The sequence below is a fragment of the Lontra canadensis genome, unplaced genomic scaffold (assembly GCF_010015895.1).
Source record: "Lontra canadensis isolate GAN:19392208 unplaced genomic scaffold, GSC_riverotter_1.0 scaffold24, whole genome shotgun sequence".
Lineage (NCBI taxonomy): Eukaryota > Metazoa > Chordata > Mammalia > Carnivora > Mustelidae > Lontra > Lontra canadensis.
This window is the reverse complement of record NW_022631018.1, coordinates 12,267,462-12,284,957: the sequence shown is the minus strand read 5'-3', so window position 1 is coordinate 12,284,957 and position 17,496 is coordinate 12,267,462. Positions and strand designations below refer to the sequence as shown.

Here is a 17,496-nt window from a genome sequence, read left to right as displayed (position 1 = left end):
TTTAAAACAGTACAACAGAACAAAGGAAACGTTTTAAAATACTGTAAGACAAGGAGATATTGGGTGGATTTTTTTTTAAAGATTTTATTTATTTATTTGACAGAGATCACAAGTAGTCAGAGAGGCAGACAGAGAGGAGGAAGCAGGCTCTCCTCTGAGCAGAGTCCGATGTGGGGCTCGATCCCAGGACCCTGGGATCATAACCTGAGTCGAAGGCAGAGGCTTTAACCCACTGAGCCACCCAGGCTCTCCTGGGTGGATTTTTAAGTCATTAAGTTGTACATTGTGAGTTTTCTCTTTCTTGTACTATGAACTTATAAGCTGTAGGTTTGACCAGCCTTCATACTTACTGCTTGACTAAGTAAAATATTATACATAATCCAAAGTTTCTCCAAACAGTAATGAAGCTGGTCAAAACAAAACAAAAAATGGTAGACAGGATCAAGGTGACTATTCTCCTTTGTTTGATAATACAGTTTTTTAAAGTTAAGGGGAAAAAAGGGGGCGCCTGGGTGGCTCCATCAGTTGAGTGTCTGCCTTCAGCTTGGGTCATGATCCCGGGGTCTTGGGATCAAGTCCTGAACAGGGAGCCTGCTTCTCCCTCTCCCTCTGCCACTCCCTCTGCTTGTGCTCTCTCTCTCTATTTCTCTCAAATAAATAAACAAAAATAAGCCATATACAAACTGTAGCCCCTTGAGAAGCTGGCCTGGTACAATGGAAAGAGAGGTCTTTGTCTGAGGTCACATACAGACCCAGCAGCTAGCAGCCCTACAGAGTCCCTACTAACCTCTCCATGTTGCTGTTTCCTCCCTTGAAAATTAGGACACTAGCTACTCTTCCTGTTTTTCATCTTACAGTTTTTTCCAAGTAAACTTTTAAGTCCCATTGATAGCCATTGCTTTCTAATTCTGCATCATCACGTGGGGAGGGAAACATAAACTTCAAGTAGAAACTGGAAAAGCAGCAGAGCTAAAGTGGGCACCAGAGTTCCTGGGGAGGTAGAGCCCCGTGGGAGCTTTCTCGGGTCAGGGACTGTGAAGTCACTGGCTCCCTGCATTGTCTTCTCTGGTCAGCTCCCCAGAAACTAGTTTTCATTTTTTCTTGACCAAGGTTGGATAGAATAGTAAAGCACTAGATCCAGTATTCATTCATTTGTTTATTTTAACCAGATTTTTATTACCACTTACAAGTCAGCCTTCTATGAACTATGGTTTTTTTTTTCTTCCTAATTTCCTCTTGAAGTCATTTCATAGTGCTTAATGAGTGCAGAGGTTGTGTTTGGGCAGATGAAAATTATTTTTTTTTAAAGATTTTATTTATTTATTTGACAGACAGAGATCACAAGTAGGCAGAGAGGCAGGCAGAGAGAGAGGAGGAAGCAGGCTCCCCGCCGAGCAGGGAGCCCGATGTGGGGCCCGATCCCAGGACCCTGGGAACATGACCTGAGCCGAAGGCAGAGGCTTTAACCCACTGAGCCACTCAGGCGCCCCTGGGCAGATGAAAATTTTAAAAGTTGCTCCTGGTAGTGGTAGCACAACATTTGTGAATGTAATTAATGCCACTCACTTGTTAAAGCAGAGGTCAGAGAAGGGTGATCTTTTGGTATTAGAGCTAGATTTGAATACAGATGTAACTTCTGTTTTGATAGTTCCCTGTATCAGAGGCCTGATGAAGATAGACAAGGGAGGAATACTGGGTCCAGTGCTTTATTAATGGCTCTGGTTTTTTTTTGTAATGAAAACACTATTTATTTATTATGATTTTATTTGTTTGAGAAAGAGCATGAGTGGGAGGGGAGAGGGTAATTAAGTTGACCCTCTGGGGAACAGACAGGTCTAGTTTTACCTTTTTAGGTATAAACAGTGAAAAAGGATCAGAGCTCCCCTGTTGCACCTCCCTACTTTGCAGAACACTTGTTTTGGAGGAGTGTGCAGGGGCGGGGGGTGGGGTGCTGTTGAACTCACGTGTATTAGAACCAAGTGGAGCGTTCCTTCCTCAAACTCATAACATCAGTGTTTCCTACTAGATAACACCTAGCAGGCAGTGGAAACTATTTACATTTTAAAGATTTTATTTATTTATTTGACAGACAGAGATCACAAGTACGCAGAGAGGCAGGCAGAGAGAGAGGGGGAAGCAGGCTCCCTGCCGAGCAGAGAGCTCTATCCCAGGACCCTGAGATCATGACCTGAGCCGAAGGCAGAGGCTTAACCCACTGAGCCACCCAGGTGCCCCGAAACTGTTTACATTTTAAAGTGTCTTTGAATAACTGTGAACTTATTCAAAGTTATTCAATATTTTCAATATTCAACTTTGAACAGTATTCAAAGTTATTCAATAACTGTGAAGTTATTTTTTATGCGTGATGGTTCCCTTTCCTAAAATTCTATTATCTTTTAATTTGTGCTGTTTTAAGAACCTCAAAAGATCCACTACGAACAAAACTAATTTCCTTAATACTGTAAGAGTAGAGTTTTGAGCTAAGTAAAATGTCCAGGTGATAGTAGGTTTGCTCGTCAGTGCAAACTTCTTTTTTTTTTTTTATATGACAGAGAGAGAGTGAGAGAGCATAAGCAGGAGGAACAGCAGAGGGAGAAGGAGAAGCAGGCTCCTGCTGAGCAGGGAGCCCAATGCAGGACTCGATCCCAGGACCCTGGGATCATGACCAGAGCCAAAGGCAGACACTGAACCCACTGAGCCCCTGACGCGCCCCACAGACTCCTTTTTAATCCAAACCGGGTTACGTGCTCTCGGCAGAATTCTCCTAAGGCCATCTCCGGTCAGGTGCGGAGGATTCAGTGAGGAATGAGATGAACTTCTGATTTCATATCTTGGGGGCTCACTTGGGTAATTTTACTAAAATTGTTTTTAGAATATTTTTCATGCTTCATACTTGAGTGAGTAGGGGATACACAGCATAACGTCCACATGGCTGTGCCGTCCTAGGCAGCCCTCTGGTCTCTTTGCCCACCCTGCCCTTCTTCCTGTGAGTGACTCCGCCCCTCACCGACTTCGTTAGTGCTCCCCACTCTTCCGACCTCTGTGCTTTTGGTGGAATGTTCTTTCACTGACAGGTTTTCCCTTTCTACCCATCTCTCTGCCCTCATTCTCTTGCCTCTTGGGCATTCCTTGGCTCCGGCTGCTGCGCTCCTGGGTCTTGACAACAACCGCCAGGCCAGTGTCCTTTAAACAACCAGGTTCATCCCATCAAATGGAACAGTTCGTGCACCGTTTCAGAGAGAACTAAAACCATCTACACTAAATTAACTCAGTGATGCAGAGACATGTGTGAATGAAACTTTTCTGGATTTGAGAAGCATTTTTAAATCCAGAATAACTTTGCCAAGTAAAATGGTAGCTTAGTGTCTGGAGCTCTGATATTCTTTCTTACGTAAAAAAGAGCAGGACACGCTCTCACCAGAAGTAGAACAAGCACTGTTTTTAAAAAGCGTTAGAAACATTTAAGCTCATAGGTTTTTAATATAAGAAGTTTATCACAGGGTGCCTGGGTGGCTCAGTTGGTTAAGTGTCTGCCTTCAGCTCAGGTCAAGATCCCAGGGTTCTGGGATCGAGCCCCACATTAGGCTCCCTGCTCAGCAGGAAGCCTGCTTCTCCCTCTCCCATCCCCCCTGCTTGTGCTCATTCTCTCTCTGTCAAATAAATAAATAAAATTTTTAAAAAGTTTATTACGTGTGCAGCATCAGCAAAGTAGGGAGATTCACTCTTTTGTTCCCTTCTCAGTATTTTTACCTAACTTCTGTGTGTACCATGACATCGCAGATGCAGTGACTAAAAATTCAGACAGGGACACTCCGTGTGTAAAGCCTGCATTCCCAACAGGTGTCTAACTCCAGGTGTTCTCTGTTGCCTGAATTTAACTATCCTGGTTTTGGGGAAAAGATGAAATTTTATTGCAATGCCCATAATATTCTGACGTTTTTATTTTAATGTTGGAATTCAAACTCCCCTTACCCAAGGAGCCTGGTAATGCCAAAATTGATTGACTTGCTTGGTACTGGAAACTGGGAGGGCTGTGATAGCTTCTCTTAAAACCCTTCAGCTTTCCAACGCGCCTGGGCAGCTCAGTTGATTGAGTTTCCGACTCTGGACATGGGCTCGGGGTTGTGGGATCAAGCCCCACCACAGGCTCCACACACAGTGCAGGGTCTGCTTGTCGCTCTCCCTCTGCCCTCCCCCCACTTCTGCACATGCTCACTTTCTGTCAAATAAGTAAATAAGATCTTAAAAAACAAAAGTTACAAAACTCTTCAGCTGTTCCTTGCATCAAACCTGAGATGAGAAGTATTTTCTTCAAATTCAAGGTGGCGCCCTGATCCAATCCCATACTGCTAATAAAAGTCCACTCCACTTGTAGTAGATTGTCCCATGAGGGAGTGGGGGTTATTTAGTTTTCTAAATGAGTGACGTTGAGTATTGGGTAAGTTTTTTGAAAATTAATCTGTCTTTTCACACTGAAAATAATCATAGTATACAATTCAAGAGGTCCCCTTTGTGAGCACATTTTAGGAGCATAATACGTCATATGGAGATAAGCCACTCATTTTTCTTCATTAATATGTACACGTGTAATCTATTTGCAGGGATTTGGTAGTTGGGAAAGAAGCCAGTTTGCTTCTCCAAATCTCCAGATCTCCAAGCTTCCCCAAAGCTTGGTGCTCTAAAAAGTTTTTAATCTGAGAGGGCAGGACATGTTCCTGGCTCTGTCTGTATCAGCCCCATTTACTTAGGTATCTTCAGATCTCCCTGTGTCCCAAGAAACAAAACCTTAAACTTTCTGATGGGGAGAATGCTGACAACCCAGAGTTGCTGTTGGATTTATCATCAGAGAAGCTGTGTCCCTCTCTGCTCTCTGTGCAGTCTCCAGCTCTGTCTCTGGGCTAGATTGCCGGGACGGGGAAATTATGTGAAGACGAGCCACTGTGGGATTCCACACGGAGTTAAGATGGCAGCCAGGGCTCAGCAGCAGTTTAGGAAATCCTGTAGGTACCTGGTCTATGGATCCTGCACAAAGGAGGGTTTTAGAAACAGTGACTGTGGTCTTCTGTGCAGGGGAGCAGGGCAAGTGGAGGAAATGCAGCCTTCCAGTCCTAAAGAGGCTTCATGGAAAGTGTCCTCTACAAAGCCAACACGTTACTGTCAATAACAGAACCTAGACAGAGTAAGGCTTTGGTTTTGCTTTTAAACCTAGTGTACTCAGAAAAATGAATAACCTTTGAAGACCTATTTAGTTTCGATTATGTTAAGGGGGAAATCTTTGTTATCTAAATAAGTGTAAGCTAGGTGCTGTCTATATGTACACTGGTTGTCTGTGTATTCATTTTCTCTTTGGCATATTTGTTGAGCACCTACTATATTCTAGAAACTGAGGACACACCAGCAAACTCAGGTCAGCCTCTTGTGAAGCTTACTCTCTAGAGGGAGAGACCCATGATAAATAAGGTCACATAAAATAAACCATGTAGGGGCGCCTGGGTGGCTCAGTTGTTGAGTCCGACTCAATCTCAGCTCAGGTCTTGATTTCAGGGTTGTGAGTTCAAGCCCCACATTGGGTTCCACATGAGGCGTGGAGCCTACTTGAAAAAATAAAATAATCAACAGTGTAGGTTCAGATATTAGTAAGTGCTGTGCCAGTCTCAGCAGGGTGAGGGATGAAGAGAGATGGAGCTGATGGGCAGGGTGGAGGAATGGGCTCTTTTTTTAATCCAGGGGGAGGGAAGGCACTGGGAGAGCCAGCACAGCTGGGGCACAGTGAACAGGGGAAGAAGAGCAGAGAGTTCAGTAAGACAGGGAGTGTGAAGCCGGTGCCTGTAAGGCCTCCAGACCAGGGTAAGGAACCAAAATCACATTCAGTCGTGGTGGAAAGCCGTGGTTTAGAACAAGAGGTGTGACCTGACCTCCTGCTGCTCTGTGGAGACTAGAAGGTACGGAGGCGGGGCCAAAGCAAGGAGACCCATCAGGTTATTTCCACAGTGGAGGTGAGAAGCAGCGAGGGTGGGGTTCAGGTCTTAGCAGTGGATGTGGGCAGGAAAACCAAGTGTTTGTTCTGGAGTCTCCCTATTTAAACAGTTTACTGGGGGTTAAAAAGTGGAGTGGTTCTTGACATTCTTATTTCTTTTCCTGTTTTGTACTTACGAAATAATTCTGTTAAGCAAATTACAAAAAAACATGAGGAAGTGCCTAATCTGGAAACGTAGAGACATGATAAAACTCTTCATTTTTTTAAAAAACAACTTCTTCCTTTTTAAGCTCATCTTTTAAAACTTCCGCATTGGGGGCACCTGGGTGGCTCAGTCGGTTAAGCAGCTGCCTTCGGCTCAAGTCATGATCCCATGATCCTGGGATGGAGTCCCACATAGGGCTCCCTGCTCAGTGGAGAGCCTGCTTCTCCCTCTCCCTCTGCCTGCTGCTCTGCCTACTTGTGCTCTATGTCTCTGTCAAATAAATAAATAAAATCTTTAAATAAATAAAATCTTAAAAAAAACAAAAACACTTTCGCATTGACAGACTTTGATACTATTGGTTTTTCCTGCTTTTTGCTCTGTCTGACCTGTAGTGTTGTCAGGTGCATGACTGTGGGGTCACAGGTCCCCACCGTGTTTTTTCCGAAAGATGGCTTTCCTCCCCGTAGACGCCTCCTCTTGCTCCAGCTGTCACTTATAATACTAATTTGCTGTCTTAGGAGCCATGACATTAATCTACTTGCAGATTAATTGAATGACACAAAAGATCTTTTATCTCTCCATCTCCTCCCCCACGTTGCTAGATCAATGGATTTAGCCATTAGCTAATGGTGTATAAGGTAAGGATTTGTTGCTAGAAATACAAAGTACTTCAGAAAGACAAAAAAAACCACTTAGGCTTATTTGAAAATTCTGTTTATCTCACTTTAATTGTAACATATTAACAGAGGACACCAAGCAAAATTTTAATAGTCACAGAAAATAAGATCTCTTCCCATAAAGAGAAGGGCAAGAGGTTTAACAAGCTTGTATCAAACTCTGATGGTAGTTGGTGTGACAAATGTAATAAGCAGGTTATATGAGGTGTCTGAGCTTGGCTTGTTCTGTAATATGGGACTAATTATGCCTGAGTGATAGAGTTGTGAAGATCACGTGTGGCATGTTGTGTAAGTGTGTACTGATTGGCCAAATTATAGGTCTTATGATGGAGCCCAAACCTAAAGGCGCTGGCAGGGACCATCACATTCCTTCAGTGAACAGTGGCGGTAAATTTGACACATTTTTCTAGAGTGAACTCACCGGCATGTAAGCTACTTAGAATATACAAGTGTGATTTGTGAATGTTAATTCTCAAGGTAGTCAGAAACTACTTTTTTTTTTTAATAAGAGAAACTGACAGACTACAAAGGTGGTTTCCTTTATCTTGCTAAATATCTCACTTTGATATTAATTCAAATATTTAATAGAATGACCCTTTCCCAGCTAGTTAAAATAATTCACATTTTAAACATTTCTGTGGAACATATTTCTATCATTTGAAATTGAAGACCCAAATAATGTCTTGGTAAACAATAAACTGACCTCAAGTATATCATCTGTGATCAATTCAGGGAGACTAAGTTTACTACAGCTTTCCAAGCATTAAAATAGACAAAGTATTTTTTGATTGGGGGAGGTGGGAAAAAAGCAGAACAGAGAAATGATGAGTCAAAACACAAAATCCTGTTACTTAACATAATTCACATATTCAAGGCATCTTCCAAGTGCTGGAAACAAAAGACAGTTCTCAGAAACAGTATTACAACCCATTAATAAGACCATCCAATACATTACAACAAAAAAGCATGTGTTCCTGTCCAAAATTCACCAGCCTCGAAGTTCTGGACTGACTGAGTTTCTGTCATTAGAGGAGTCCTATGTGGTGTTTGCTTTCTCCTTTAATTTTGGGTGCAGGCAGCTCTAACAGCGAGGGCCTCTCGGTGTTTTCCTTGTCACAGAAGGTTTACTGTGTGCCAGTAGAGTTACAAAATAATTTTTGTTTTTTATGATCAGTTAATTCTTAAAATGCTATTTAAGATGATCATTGACATTTGAGGGGCCGCACAGTAGAACTATTTATTTGCAAATGTACGGGACTAGGCCAGATGGATGTTTTGTTTTGCTTTTGTTTTTAATTCTTCACTTATTCATGGAGTACCACCAGCAACAATTACATTAATTACAGCTTTGACTTTTTTTTTGTTCTCAGTGGAAGGGCTGTTATATTTTGTTTAGATAGGAAAGAAACTTGGTAATTGAAGTGGACAGCTAAATTTGGTTTTTAAAAGATTTATTGTTTTGAGATTTAAAAATTTACCTTTTAATGCTGACATTGTGGTAAAAAAGGGGGGAAAAGATATTGAAACTTTGGGGGGGGTCGTTTGGAGAAGACATGCTTCCGGTATGTCCTAAATCATCTTCTCTACCTACTTAGAAACACTTGGCAGTCTTTTGCATAAGACCCTCAACTAAGACCCTGACCTTGCTTTGGCTTACTTACTTGACTTTCTACCATAGAATCAAGGAAAACTCTGCCAAAGTTGTTTCTTAAACTTTATGTTTGACTGCCTTGGTGTGGTAGGTGGAATTTCTGTGGTAGGAGTAGGTTCTAAGACCCCTGCCCAAAAAACTTTTTTTTACTTTCTCTCTCTTTTTTTAAAAGATTTTATTTATTTATTTGAGCGAGAGAACACAAGCAGTGTGAGGCACAGAGGGAGAAACAGACTCCCCACTGAGCGGGGAGCCCGATGCAGGGCTCAATCCCAGAACTCATAACCTGATCCAAAGGCAAACGCTTCACTGACTGAGCCACCAGGTGCCCTCCTGCCCAAAACTCTTGCCAAAATTGAAAGGACCACACCCACCTATTGTATTCTATGAGTTTCCCCCTTGGCATTCATCTCCTAGGCCTAAACTTGGACCCACCATCCCTTGTTCCATGTCTGTAGACTAAGAATTCAGGGCCACGAGAAAGGAAAGCTCCCCAGAGGAGGTCCCTGAACCTGACTGAAAGGAGAGAAAAGAGCACATACCCTCACTTCATACTGGGGTGCGCCTGCTGAAACAAGCCATTTTTGGTGGGAGAGGAAAAGAAAAAGAAAGTATAAGGTGTGGTTAGATTTCTAGCCAAGAATTAAGGCTTAGGTGGGAGGACGGGGTCAAAACAGAATGTTGACCCATCTCACACAACTATAATTTCTCCCCTCTTTCAAAAACTTGCCAAAGTTCATTGCCTCCCACAGTAAATAAGGTGGGGCCACTTGGGAAGGCTTGTAGTCCTTAACTGCGTGACTTCCAGAGCCAGATGCCCCAGATGGGGCCAAGAGGGACTAGGGTAGGGACCTACCAGCTGGTGCGCCAAGACTGGTGGCTGGGTCTTGGGAGCACATCTGTGTTTTTCCAGATGACTTCAGAGGTTCGTTCAGTCCTTCAACATAACCTTTGTTCACATTCACTGTCTTTTTTTTAATGTTGTTAGTACATCATTAGTTTTTGATGTAGTGTCATATTCCAGAGGTGTAAAGGTAACAGTAATGCCACTCTGGAGCTCATCCACACACTTCTCCCCCACCACCAATTATTAATAGGATTTTTTTTCTTAGTATTTAAAGCAACTTGAAAACACTTATGGTTAGGTGAATTCACTGTAAGTAAATGTATGACTTTATTTTATGGAGAAAATAGATCATGAAAATAGATAGGCTATAAAAATTCACCCCCCCGTTTTTTCCTACATTTACAAAAAATAAAAAGAATATCAGTGATACATCATTAGTAGTAATATAGCCATTAGAAGTCATTTCCAGTTTCCATCTCTTGCTCTTCAGAGATTTCTTAGGACTCTTTTCCTCTCCGTTTCAGTGTGGTGTGCATGAAATCGTTCCCTGCTGTAGAAAGGGGCTTTTTAATGTTGGATAAAGGGGGTGTTTGATGTTGTTGCTTTCTAAAGAAATATTTGAAAGTCTGTTCCTTTGCATATTTGTACTTTCCATTTTAATGTCACTAAAGTGCTTTAGTTTTCTCAAAAGAAGGACATCATCTGAAATACACATTTCCTGTAAAAAGAATAAATTGCTAACATTGATTTTTTTTTTTTAAGATAATGGTTTCTATAGACCCATGTTCAGGGAAGCCCAGTAGAAGATTATATTGAGTCATTTGGCCCTAAAAGCCTTGAGTTATAAAAAGAGTGAACAGGATCAGTAATATTTATGCATAGCACATTATCAGCGACGGCTGGCTGGAGCTGGAAATCGCATTAAGTATTTTATGCCATCGATCAGACAGATGACATCACAAGCAGAGCCCTCAGCTTCCAGTGACCTGCTCCCAGCAAGTCACTGACATCTGCATGTTGGGCCCACAATGCCTACCTGTGTCATCACCTGCAGCTTAGCCATCAGACCAACTCACAGGTTAACTTCTTCGAATCAACCTGCTGCTTGTTGGGGGGGGGGGGCTTTGCTTCCTGTGTGGCTCAACCAGCTGATCCCCTTCTCCCTACACCGTGGAGTCTCTTAACTCCTAAATGGCAAGGGGTTTTGTTTTTGTCTTTGTTCCTAAAGAAAGTGTGGGGCAGAGGCAGCATAGAAAGGGGTAGAGGTGGGGGACAGGAGATTTTAGCCAGCTCTTTCTCCGAAGGGCAAATAGTACACATTTTAGGCTTTAGGGTCTGTTGGAGCTCCTCATTTCTGCTGTTGTAGCAGCCCCACAGGGTGTGTAGATGAATGGGCTTGGCTATGTTCCAATTAAATTTTATTTACAAAAAGTAGGCAAGGGGCTCCTGGCCTACTGCCCATAGTCTGCCAGCCTCTGGGAATTACAAAGCAACATATCCCTAGGAAACTGGCTCTGAGATATTCCAGAAGAGAAGGCCTTAAAATACTTTGAGCAGTAGAGCCTAATTTCATAAATACATAGTATCTCAGAGGACCTGAGCTTGCCACCCGTTTTGATGGTAAGAGTTGGCATTGGGGGCGCCTGGCTGGCTCAGTCGGTAACACCCCACTCTCCATCTCGGGTACTTGAGTTCATGGCATCAAGTATATTTCACATCTCACATGTTCGTTTCTTTAAAATTGCTGGTGAATGGAAGAAGAAGTGGCGGGCATCAGCGTCTGGTATACGGCAAACACCAGCAGACATGATTAAGCAGAGTGGGGCCGTGAGTGACCATTTTACCGGGGCTCTCGGGGGACGTGGAACCGAGAGCCGGGTGGGTACGGGGAACCGTGTTTCCGGTCCCTGCGCACTGCATCAGACTGCGCGCCCTGGAGCCGGCTCTGGGCCGGGGGACAGCCGCTCGCGTTTCAGATCCGTGTTATTTGGTGGTCATCTCCATAGAGTCAAAGTATTATTCTGTTGTAACGATTCTGATAATTAATTGTGATGGGGTTTTTTTCTGTAGGAGTTGGGTAAACCTGTAGTAGAAATGCCAGTGCCTGTTGAGTAGAATTGGCCTCTTTACTGTTCCTGTGAACCATCTCCGACAGGTAGTCCCTGCGGAAGGACTGGTCTCTATCTTAAAGAAGAGGAATGAGGGTGTAGGAGACCATCCTGCCCAGATGCAGCAGAAACCATCAAAACGAAGAGTGAGGTTCCAGGAGATCGATGATGACTTGGATCAAGGTAAAGCACCCCCGGGGGTGGAGCCCCGCCCCCCAGTCTAGCACCGAGCTACTTCTCTGGGTCGACTTGGGAGCATGTTTGGTAACGGGGTTTGTAAAAAGAGCATGTGTACTCTGTTGCTTTAGTATATGCTGTAAAGAAACACATAGAATCAAATGATCATCAGCAATTCTGTTATTCCTGAGCATTTGGTTCAAATAAGTGAGAAGTCATAAACTTCAACTCCTGGCCTCCCTGTCTCACCGGTGGACAGTCTGCTTAGAGAGCATTCAATTTCCTGTTTAATACCTTTTTTTTAAGTGAGCCTGCTCTTGTCTTTTTTTTTTTTTTTTTTTTTTTTTTAAGTAGCCATTCATATTCCTTTGGAGATCTGAGGAAATATTTCTGGATTACAAGGATATTCTCTCTGGTGATTTCTTTCTTTTTTTTTTTTAAGTATTTTTGCTTTTATTTCTTAAAAAGATTTTATTTATCCATTTGAGATAGAACGAGAGAGAGAGAGAGAGATAGTGCATGCGCACAGACAGGAGGAGCAGCAGGTAGAGGGAGAAGCAGACTCCCTGCTGAGCAAGAAGCCCAATGCAGGGCTGGATCCCAGGACTCCAGGATAATGACCTGAGCCAAAGGCAGTTGCTTAACCAACTGAGCCACTCAGGCGTCACACTGCAGGGGTTTCTACATGACTTTATAGGAGAAAGTGCCTCTGAAGATGCTCACCTTTGCCCCCTCCCCCCGGGACCCCGTGTGTGCGTTTGTTGCTAGGGCTACCCGAGGCTTAGCTCAGTAAGGGTGAGAAGAAATACAGCATGAGCTTTTCAAGGGGCTTCTCAAGTTTATAAAACAACGGCATTGCTAAAATAACAATAAACACGTAGCTATGCTTTCTAGGTACACAAAGTGACAGCAGTGGAGGTCTTTAAATTTTTACAGTAGAAGCTTCTAATTTATGGTTATGAAGGAGCCTTGGAAACCAACTGTTCCCATCCCTCCTTTTACCTCTGCACCCAGGCTTCTCCAGAGAGAGTGCTCGGTTCTCTGCACAAATGGCACTGAATCGTTGCTTACCAAGAGGAGCCCTGGATTCTCAGAGGACGTTCCTACATACTTGGTGGCCATCACATCTTAGCCCAGTCACTTAGCTTCTGCCCGGCAGCCGCCTGTGCCTCATGGCCTCCAGGTTTGGCCATGGAGCTCCAAACAGTGTTAACACCTGTCAATAAAACAAACAAAACAAATGTTTTAAAATGAACTGTGAAGGGGCGCGTGGGTGGCTCAGTCATTACGTATCTGTCTTCCACTCAGGTCATGATCCCAGGGTCCCAGAATCGAGCCCCGCATCAGGCTCCCTCCCTGCTCAGTGGGAAGCCTGCTTCTCCCTCTCCCACTCCCCTTGCCTGTGTTCCTCTCTTGCTGTCTCTCTTTCTCTGTCAAGTAAATAAATAAAATCTTTTTTTTAAACATTTTTATTTATTTTTTTAATTTTTTAAAAAAGATTTTATTTATTTATTTGACAGACAGAGATCACAAGTAGGCAGAGAGGCAGGCAGAGAGAGGGAGGGGAAGCAGGCTCTCTGCTGAGCAGAGAGCCTAATTCGGGGCTTGGTCCCAGGACCCTGGGATCATGACCTGAGCTGAAGGCAGAGGCTTTAACCCACTAAGCCAGTCAGGCGCCCCAGAATAGCCGTTTTCTTAATATTGAGAGACCAATATGGACATTTTTATTAAAAACAGTCCTGCCCGTTATAAAGCAAAATAAAAAGAAATCACTGTATTAGCTAGAACATCACTGTTCCACTAAAAGATAAGAGTAAAATTGAGTAATGGCATCTGGGTGGTTCCGTGGGTTAGGCGTCTTCCTTCGGCTCAGGTCATGATCTCAGCATCTGAGGATCAAGTCCCATTATCTGGCCCCTTGCTCAGTGGGGAGTCTGCTTCTGCCTCTGTCTGCTGCTGTCCCTTCTTGCTTGCTTTCTCTCTTTCTCAAATAAATAACATTTTTTAAAAAAAAGTAAAATTGAGTAGAATGCAAAAGTGATCCCACCCAAAGACAATTTTTTATTATTTAATATCAAATTGACCTTGCTTTAAGGTGAGCTCATGATGTGAACTCCAAAGATATTGTAATATTGAGATTGTAATTTGTACCCTAAAATAAGGCTATGAGCATACCAGAGAAGAACTGTCCTTCTTTTCTTTTTTAATAGAGGCGATTATATTCATTGTGTAAATGAACTAGTTTTCATTTAAACATTGACAGGCTCCACAGATGTGTGTGTCTGTGGTGACTAACAGGTATGTGTCTGTGGTGACTGACAGGTGTGTGTCTGTGGTGACTAACAGGTGTGTGTGGTGACAGGTGTGTGTCTCCAGTAACTAACAGGTATGTGTCTGGTGACTAAAAGGTGTGTGTCTGGTGACTGACAGGTGTGTGTCTGTGATAACAGGTGTATGTGGTGACTTATAGGTGTGTGGTGATTGACAGGTGTGTGTGTGGTGACTGACAGGTATGTGTGGTGACTGACAGGTATGTGTCTGTGGTGACTGACAGGTATGTGTCTGTGGTGACTGACAAGTGTGTGTCTGTGGTGACTGACAAGTGTGTGTCTGTGGTGACTAACGGGTATTTGTGTGTGGTGACTGACAGGTATGTGTCTGTGGTGACTGACAGGCATGTGTCTGACAGGTGTGTGTCTGTGGTGACTGACAGGCGGGTCCCATGCAGTCCTCACATGCACTATCTTCCTGTCAGCAACTCCTGCCCCTGGAGGACTCAGGTTAACTAGAAACGTCTACTTACCATGATCAGCGAGAAGACAGCAGACACCGGGATTTCCATTTTGCACCAATTTACCCTTATTCTGTTCTGTTCGCAGATGAAGTTGGAGGTGGTTCCTGTATTTTACTGGTCCTGCTGTGCATAGCAACGGTTTTCCTGAGTGTCGGAGGAACTGCGTTGTACTGCACTTTTGGGGACATGGAGTCTCCCGTTTGTACAGACTTCGCGGACAACGTGGACTTCTATTACACTAAGCTGCTGCAGGGAATGGCAGAACTGAAACACTGGATCTACCTCTCCTAGCGGCGCTCGAGAGGCACAGGCATGCTGGCAGTGAGAATCAAAGAGAGAAACTTTCTAAACTTTTTATTTTCAGAGTTCTGTAACATGCATCCCCTCCCCGCAGCAAGGAGCCCTGGACTTCCAGAAATGGCAGCTCTAAATGGTGATCCAGAGGCGCTCTCAGAACAACCCTGAGGCACAGGGCCATCCGAGCATCGTGGATGGAAGGAATGGGCTTCGGAGAGCACGTCCACCCGCTCCGTGCTGCTTCCTCGTGTAGCGAGCTACGCCCGGCAGAACTTCAAGGGCGCTGGTAGAGCCCCACCATTTTTAGCTGCCTGGTCAAGCTAATGGTTAAAGGACACTTGGTTTACATTTGTTGGTCCAAAGACATCACTTCCAGCCATCACGCAATAAGTTTGTGTATAATCAAAAGGAGTTACCTTATGGTTTCATTGTCTTTTTTTAGTTAGCTTTGGGAGCTGTGTAATTTAGGCTTTGTGCGTTATTTCCAGATTCCATTCTTCATCTGTGAGATGATCGTGTGTGAGTGTGTGCGCGCACGCGTGCATGCGTGCATGTCTGTTTCAGACGGTTGTCATAAGCAAATACCTGACCTAGAATAACAAAGATGATCTTCGTTTGAACCTGACTACACATGTGTGGGCACAGATGGAAGGCTTAACTGTGGAACAGATGAGTTGTAGAAATCTCAGCCCCAAAATCAGACACTGTGATAGATCTGGGACAATTAATTTGATTAGCTAGCCAGAAATTAATCACAGGCCTACAGGTAAAGAGGAAAAACTAAAGAGCTCCCTCTAAGTCTCAGACACCCGGCTTCATCATGGGTTCAGTGCTTCCTGAGGAATGAGGAGTGCTAGACCCACTTCTCAGTAGGTGAGCACCTGTTTATTAGGTTCTGAGAATCTAAGAACCAGAATACAAAGATCCAGAAGATTTTAGTTCCTGCTCTAGATGTTTTAATTCTGGTCTTATGTAAAATAACCTCCTACTTTGGCAAATGAAATTAAATCATGATATATAATTCAGCATTAACAAATCACACATTCAGATGTTCGAATGTGCATTCATATCATGGGCTTGATTTAGACCTCTTACGGGATCATTAAGCGAAAATTCAATCATATCTTAAATAGGTAAGTGTCTGATTTTTGTTTCAATCTGTCAGTTCAGTGGCATTTCCTTTTCTAAGGTACAGTGGTCTAACATTTAGAAAGCCTCACTTTGGCTTTTTATAGCAAAGACAACCTTTTAACAGAAACAGAACACATGAATTCTAGTTTTTTAGCAAGTGACCATTATTTCATGTTTTTTGTTAGGATCGCTTGAAAGAAAAAGGGAGAAATTACTTTCTAGTTGTTACTGGCTGGTACAGTACCTCCCTGTGTGTTTCTCTTATTTATTTAGATTATATGAATTTTAAAGGGCTTTTTATATAAGTTGGAAGTTTGTTGTTGAGCATGCGTTCGGTTATCCCAATGCTACGGATTTAATTGCTATGTACTTAGTGTTTTGATTTTCTACAATTTCGGTTCAGTGTATTTTTAGGCTTGTTCATTTTTAAGTCGGTGTTTTATTTTCACTTATAATACCGTTTGACTTGTCTCTATCATGTACCATAAACTGTAATATTTTCAAGGATTATAGATCAAAGATATTTATTTAGAAGTGTACAAGAGACTAAAATTTAGATTCCTTATACTTAAGGCTGATTTTATTAGAGGATTATTTTAATGTTCTATTATAAATTTTAAGAATTTGTATTCAGATGGTATGTAAACTATGTAAAATGTTGATGGTACTATCTCACGTGGTTCTAGAAAAGACATTCACCCAAGTCTGCCGTGCAGGACATCCCCATCAGCGACAAACTTCTTCTGTTTAACCCTCGTGATTTCTAGTTACAGGAATTTGGTGGTGGGGATTTCTGCCAGTTTTATGTCAAGATAAATCAGAATTTCCCTCCTGTTCACCTCTTTTAGGTCACTATCAAAGTCCTAAATAATCCGTAGCATCACATTTGCCTAAAGGCCACCAGGGCCACCCGTTTCTGAAGCCGAAGACCTCACACTGAGGCACAAGGACTGAGACAGACTACCTGGTTCTCAGGGACCCAGTTGGGTGTCAGACAAACCATGTGTGTCCTCACGCTTCCCAGGGAGTGTGAGGTGAGCTCAGGAGTGTCTTGGTATCTTGACTTAAAATGAGCATGAAATCTCAACTAGAAAAACTTAGGGCAACTTTAAAAAAAATGTGATAGTCATTTATTGCATGAATTGGGGTAATTCCATCTGGTGATATAAAAAAAAAAAAGAAGAAATTGTTATCTCACGCGTAAAAAAATCATCCGGTTTTACTACAATGTAATTTTTTCTGCCATTTGAAAGTACTGACAACTATTTGTAACTAATCTTCCCCAAAAACTGTATTTGAGGGTAACAGATCAAGCTTGTAATTTAAAATGACACCAACACAGCGTCTCCGAGAGTTTATTTGAGCCGTGGGATACTGAGAAAAATGGCTTTAAAGCAACAATGAAATGCCTTGAAGGGTTGGTCTGGCCCCATGAGCAGATGGCAGTCTATTTTGGGAAGTTTAAGAGGTCTCTACATGAAAGCTCTTTTGGTTCTAAACCATTCCCCTGTCTGCCTGACAGGAACCGAAATTTACTCTGAAAACTCATTCCTTCGGATTTAAAAATCAAAATCCACTGGGCTGTGAATCTGTATATTATGCCGAGAGGATTTGAAATTTGAAAGCAGGCCT

At 42.9% G+C, this 17,496-nt stretch overlaps 1 protein-coding gene across 1 annotated transcript in view; it reads left to right on the top strand.

The window, feature by feature from the left end:
- Nucleotides 1–17,210, top strand: part of CNST (consortin, connexin sorting protein) — a 105,811-nt gene extending 88,601 nt beyond the window's left edge. The window contains exons 10-11 of the mRNA XM_032862871.1: nt 11,513–11,648; nt 14,522–17,210. Coding sequence (XP_032718762.1) covers nt 11,513–11,648; nt 14,522–14,727 — 342 coding nt within the window. The 3' untranslated portion in view covers nt 14,728–17,210. The remainder of the gene's footprint in view (nt 1–11,512; nt 11,649–14,521) is intronic.
- The last annotated feature ends 286 nt before the right edge of the window (nt 17,211–17,496 follow it).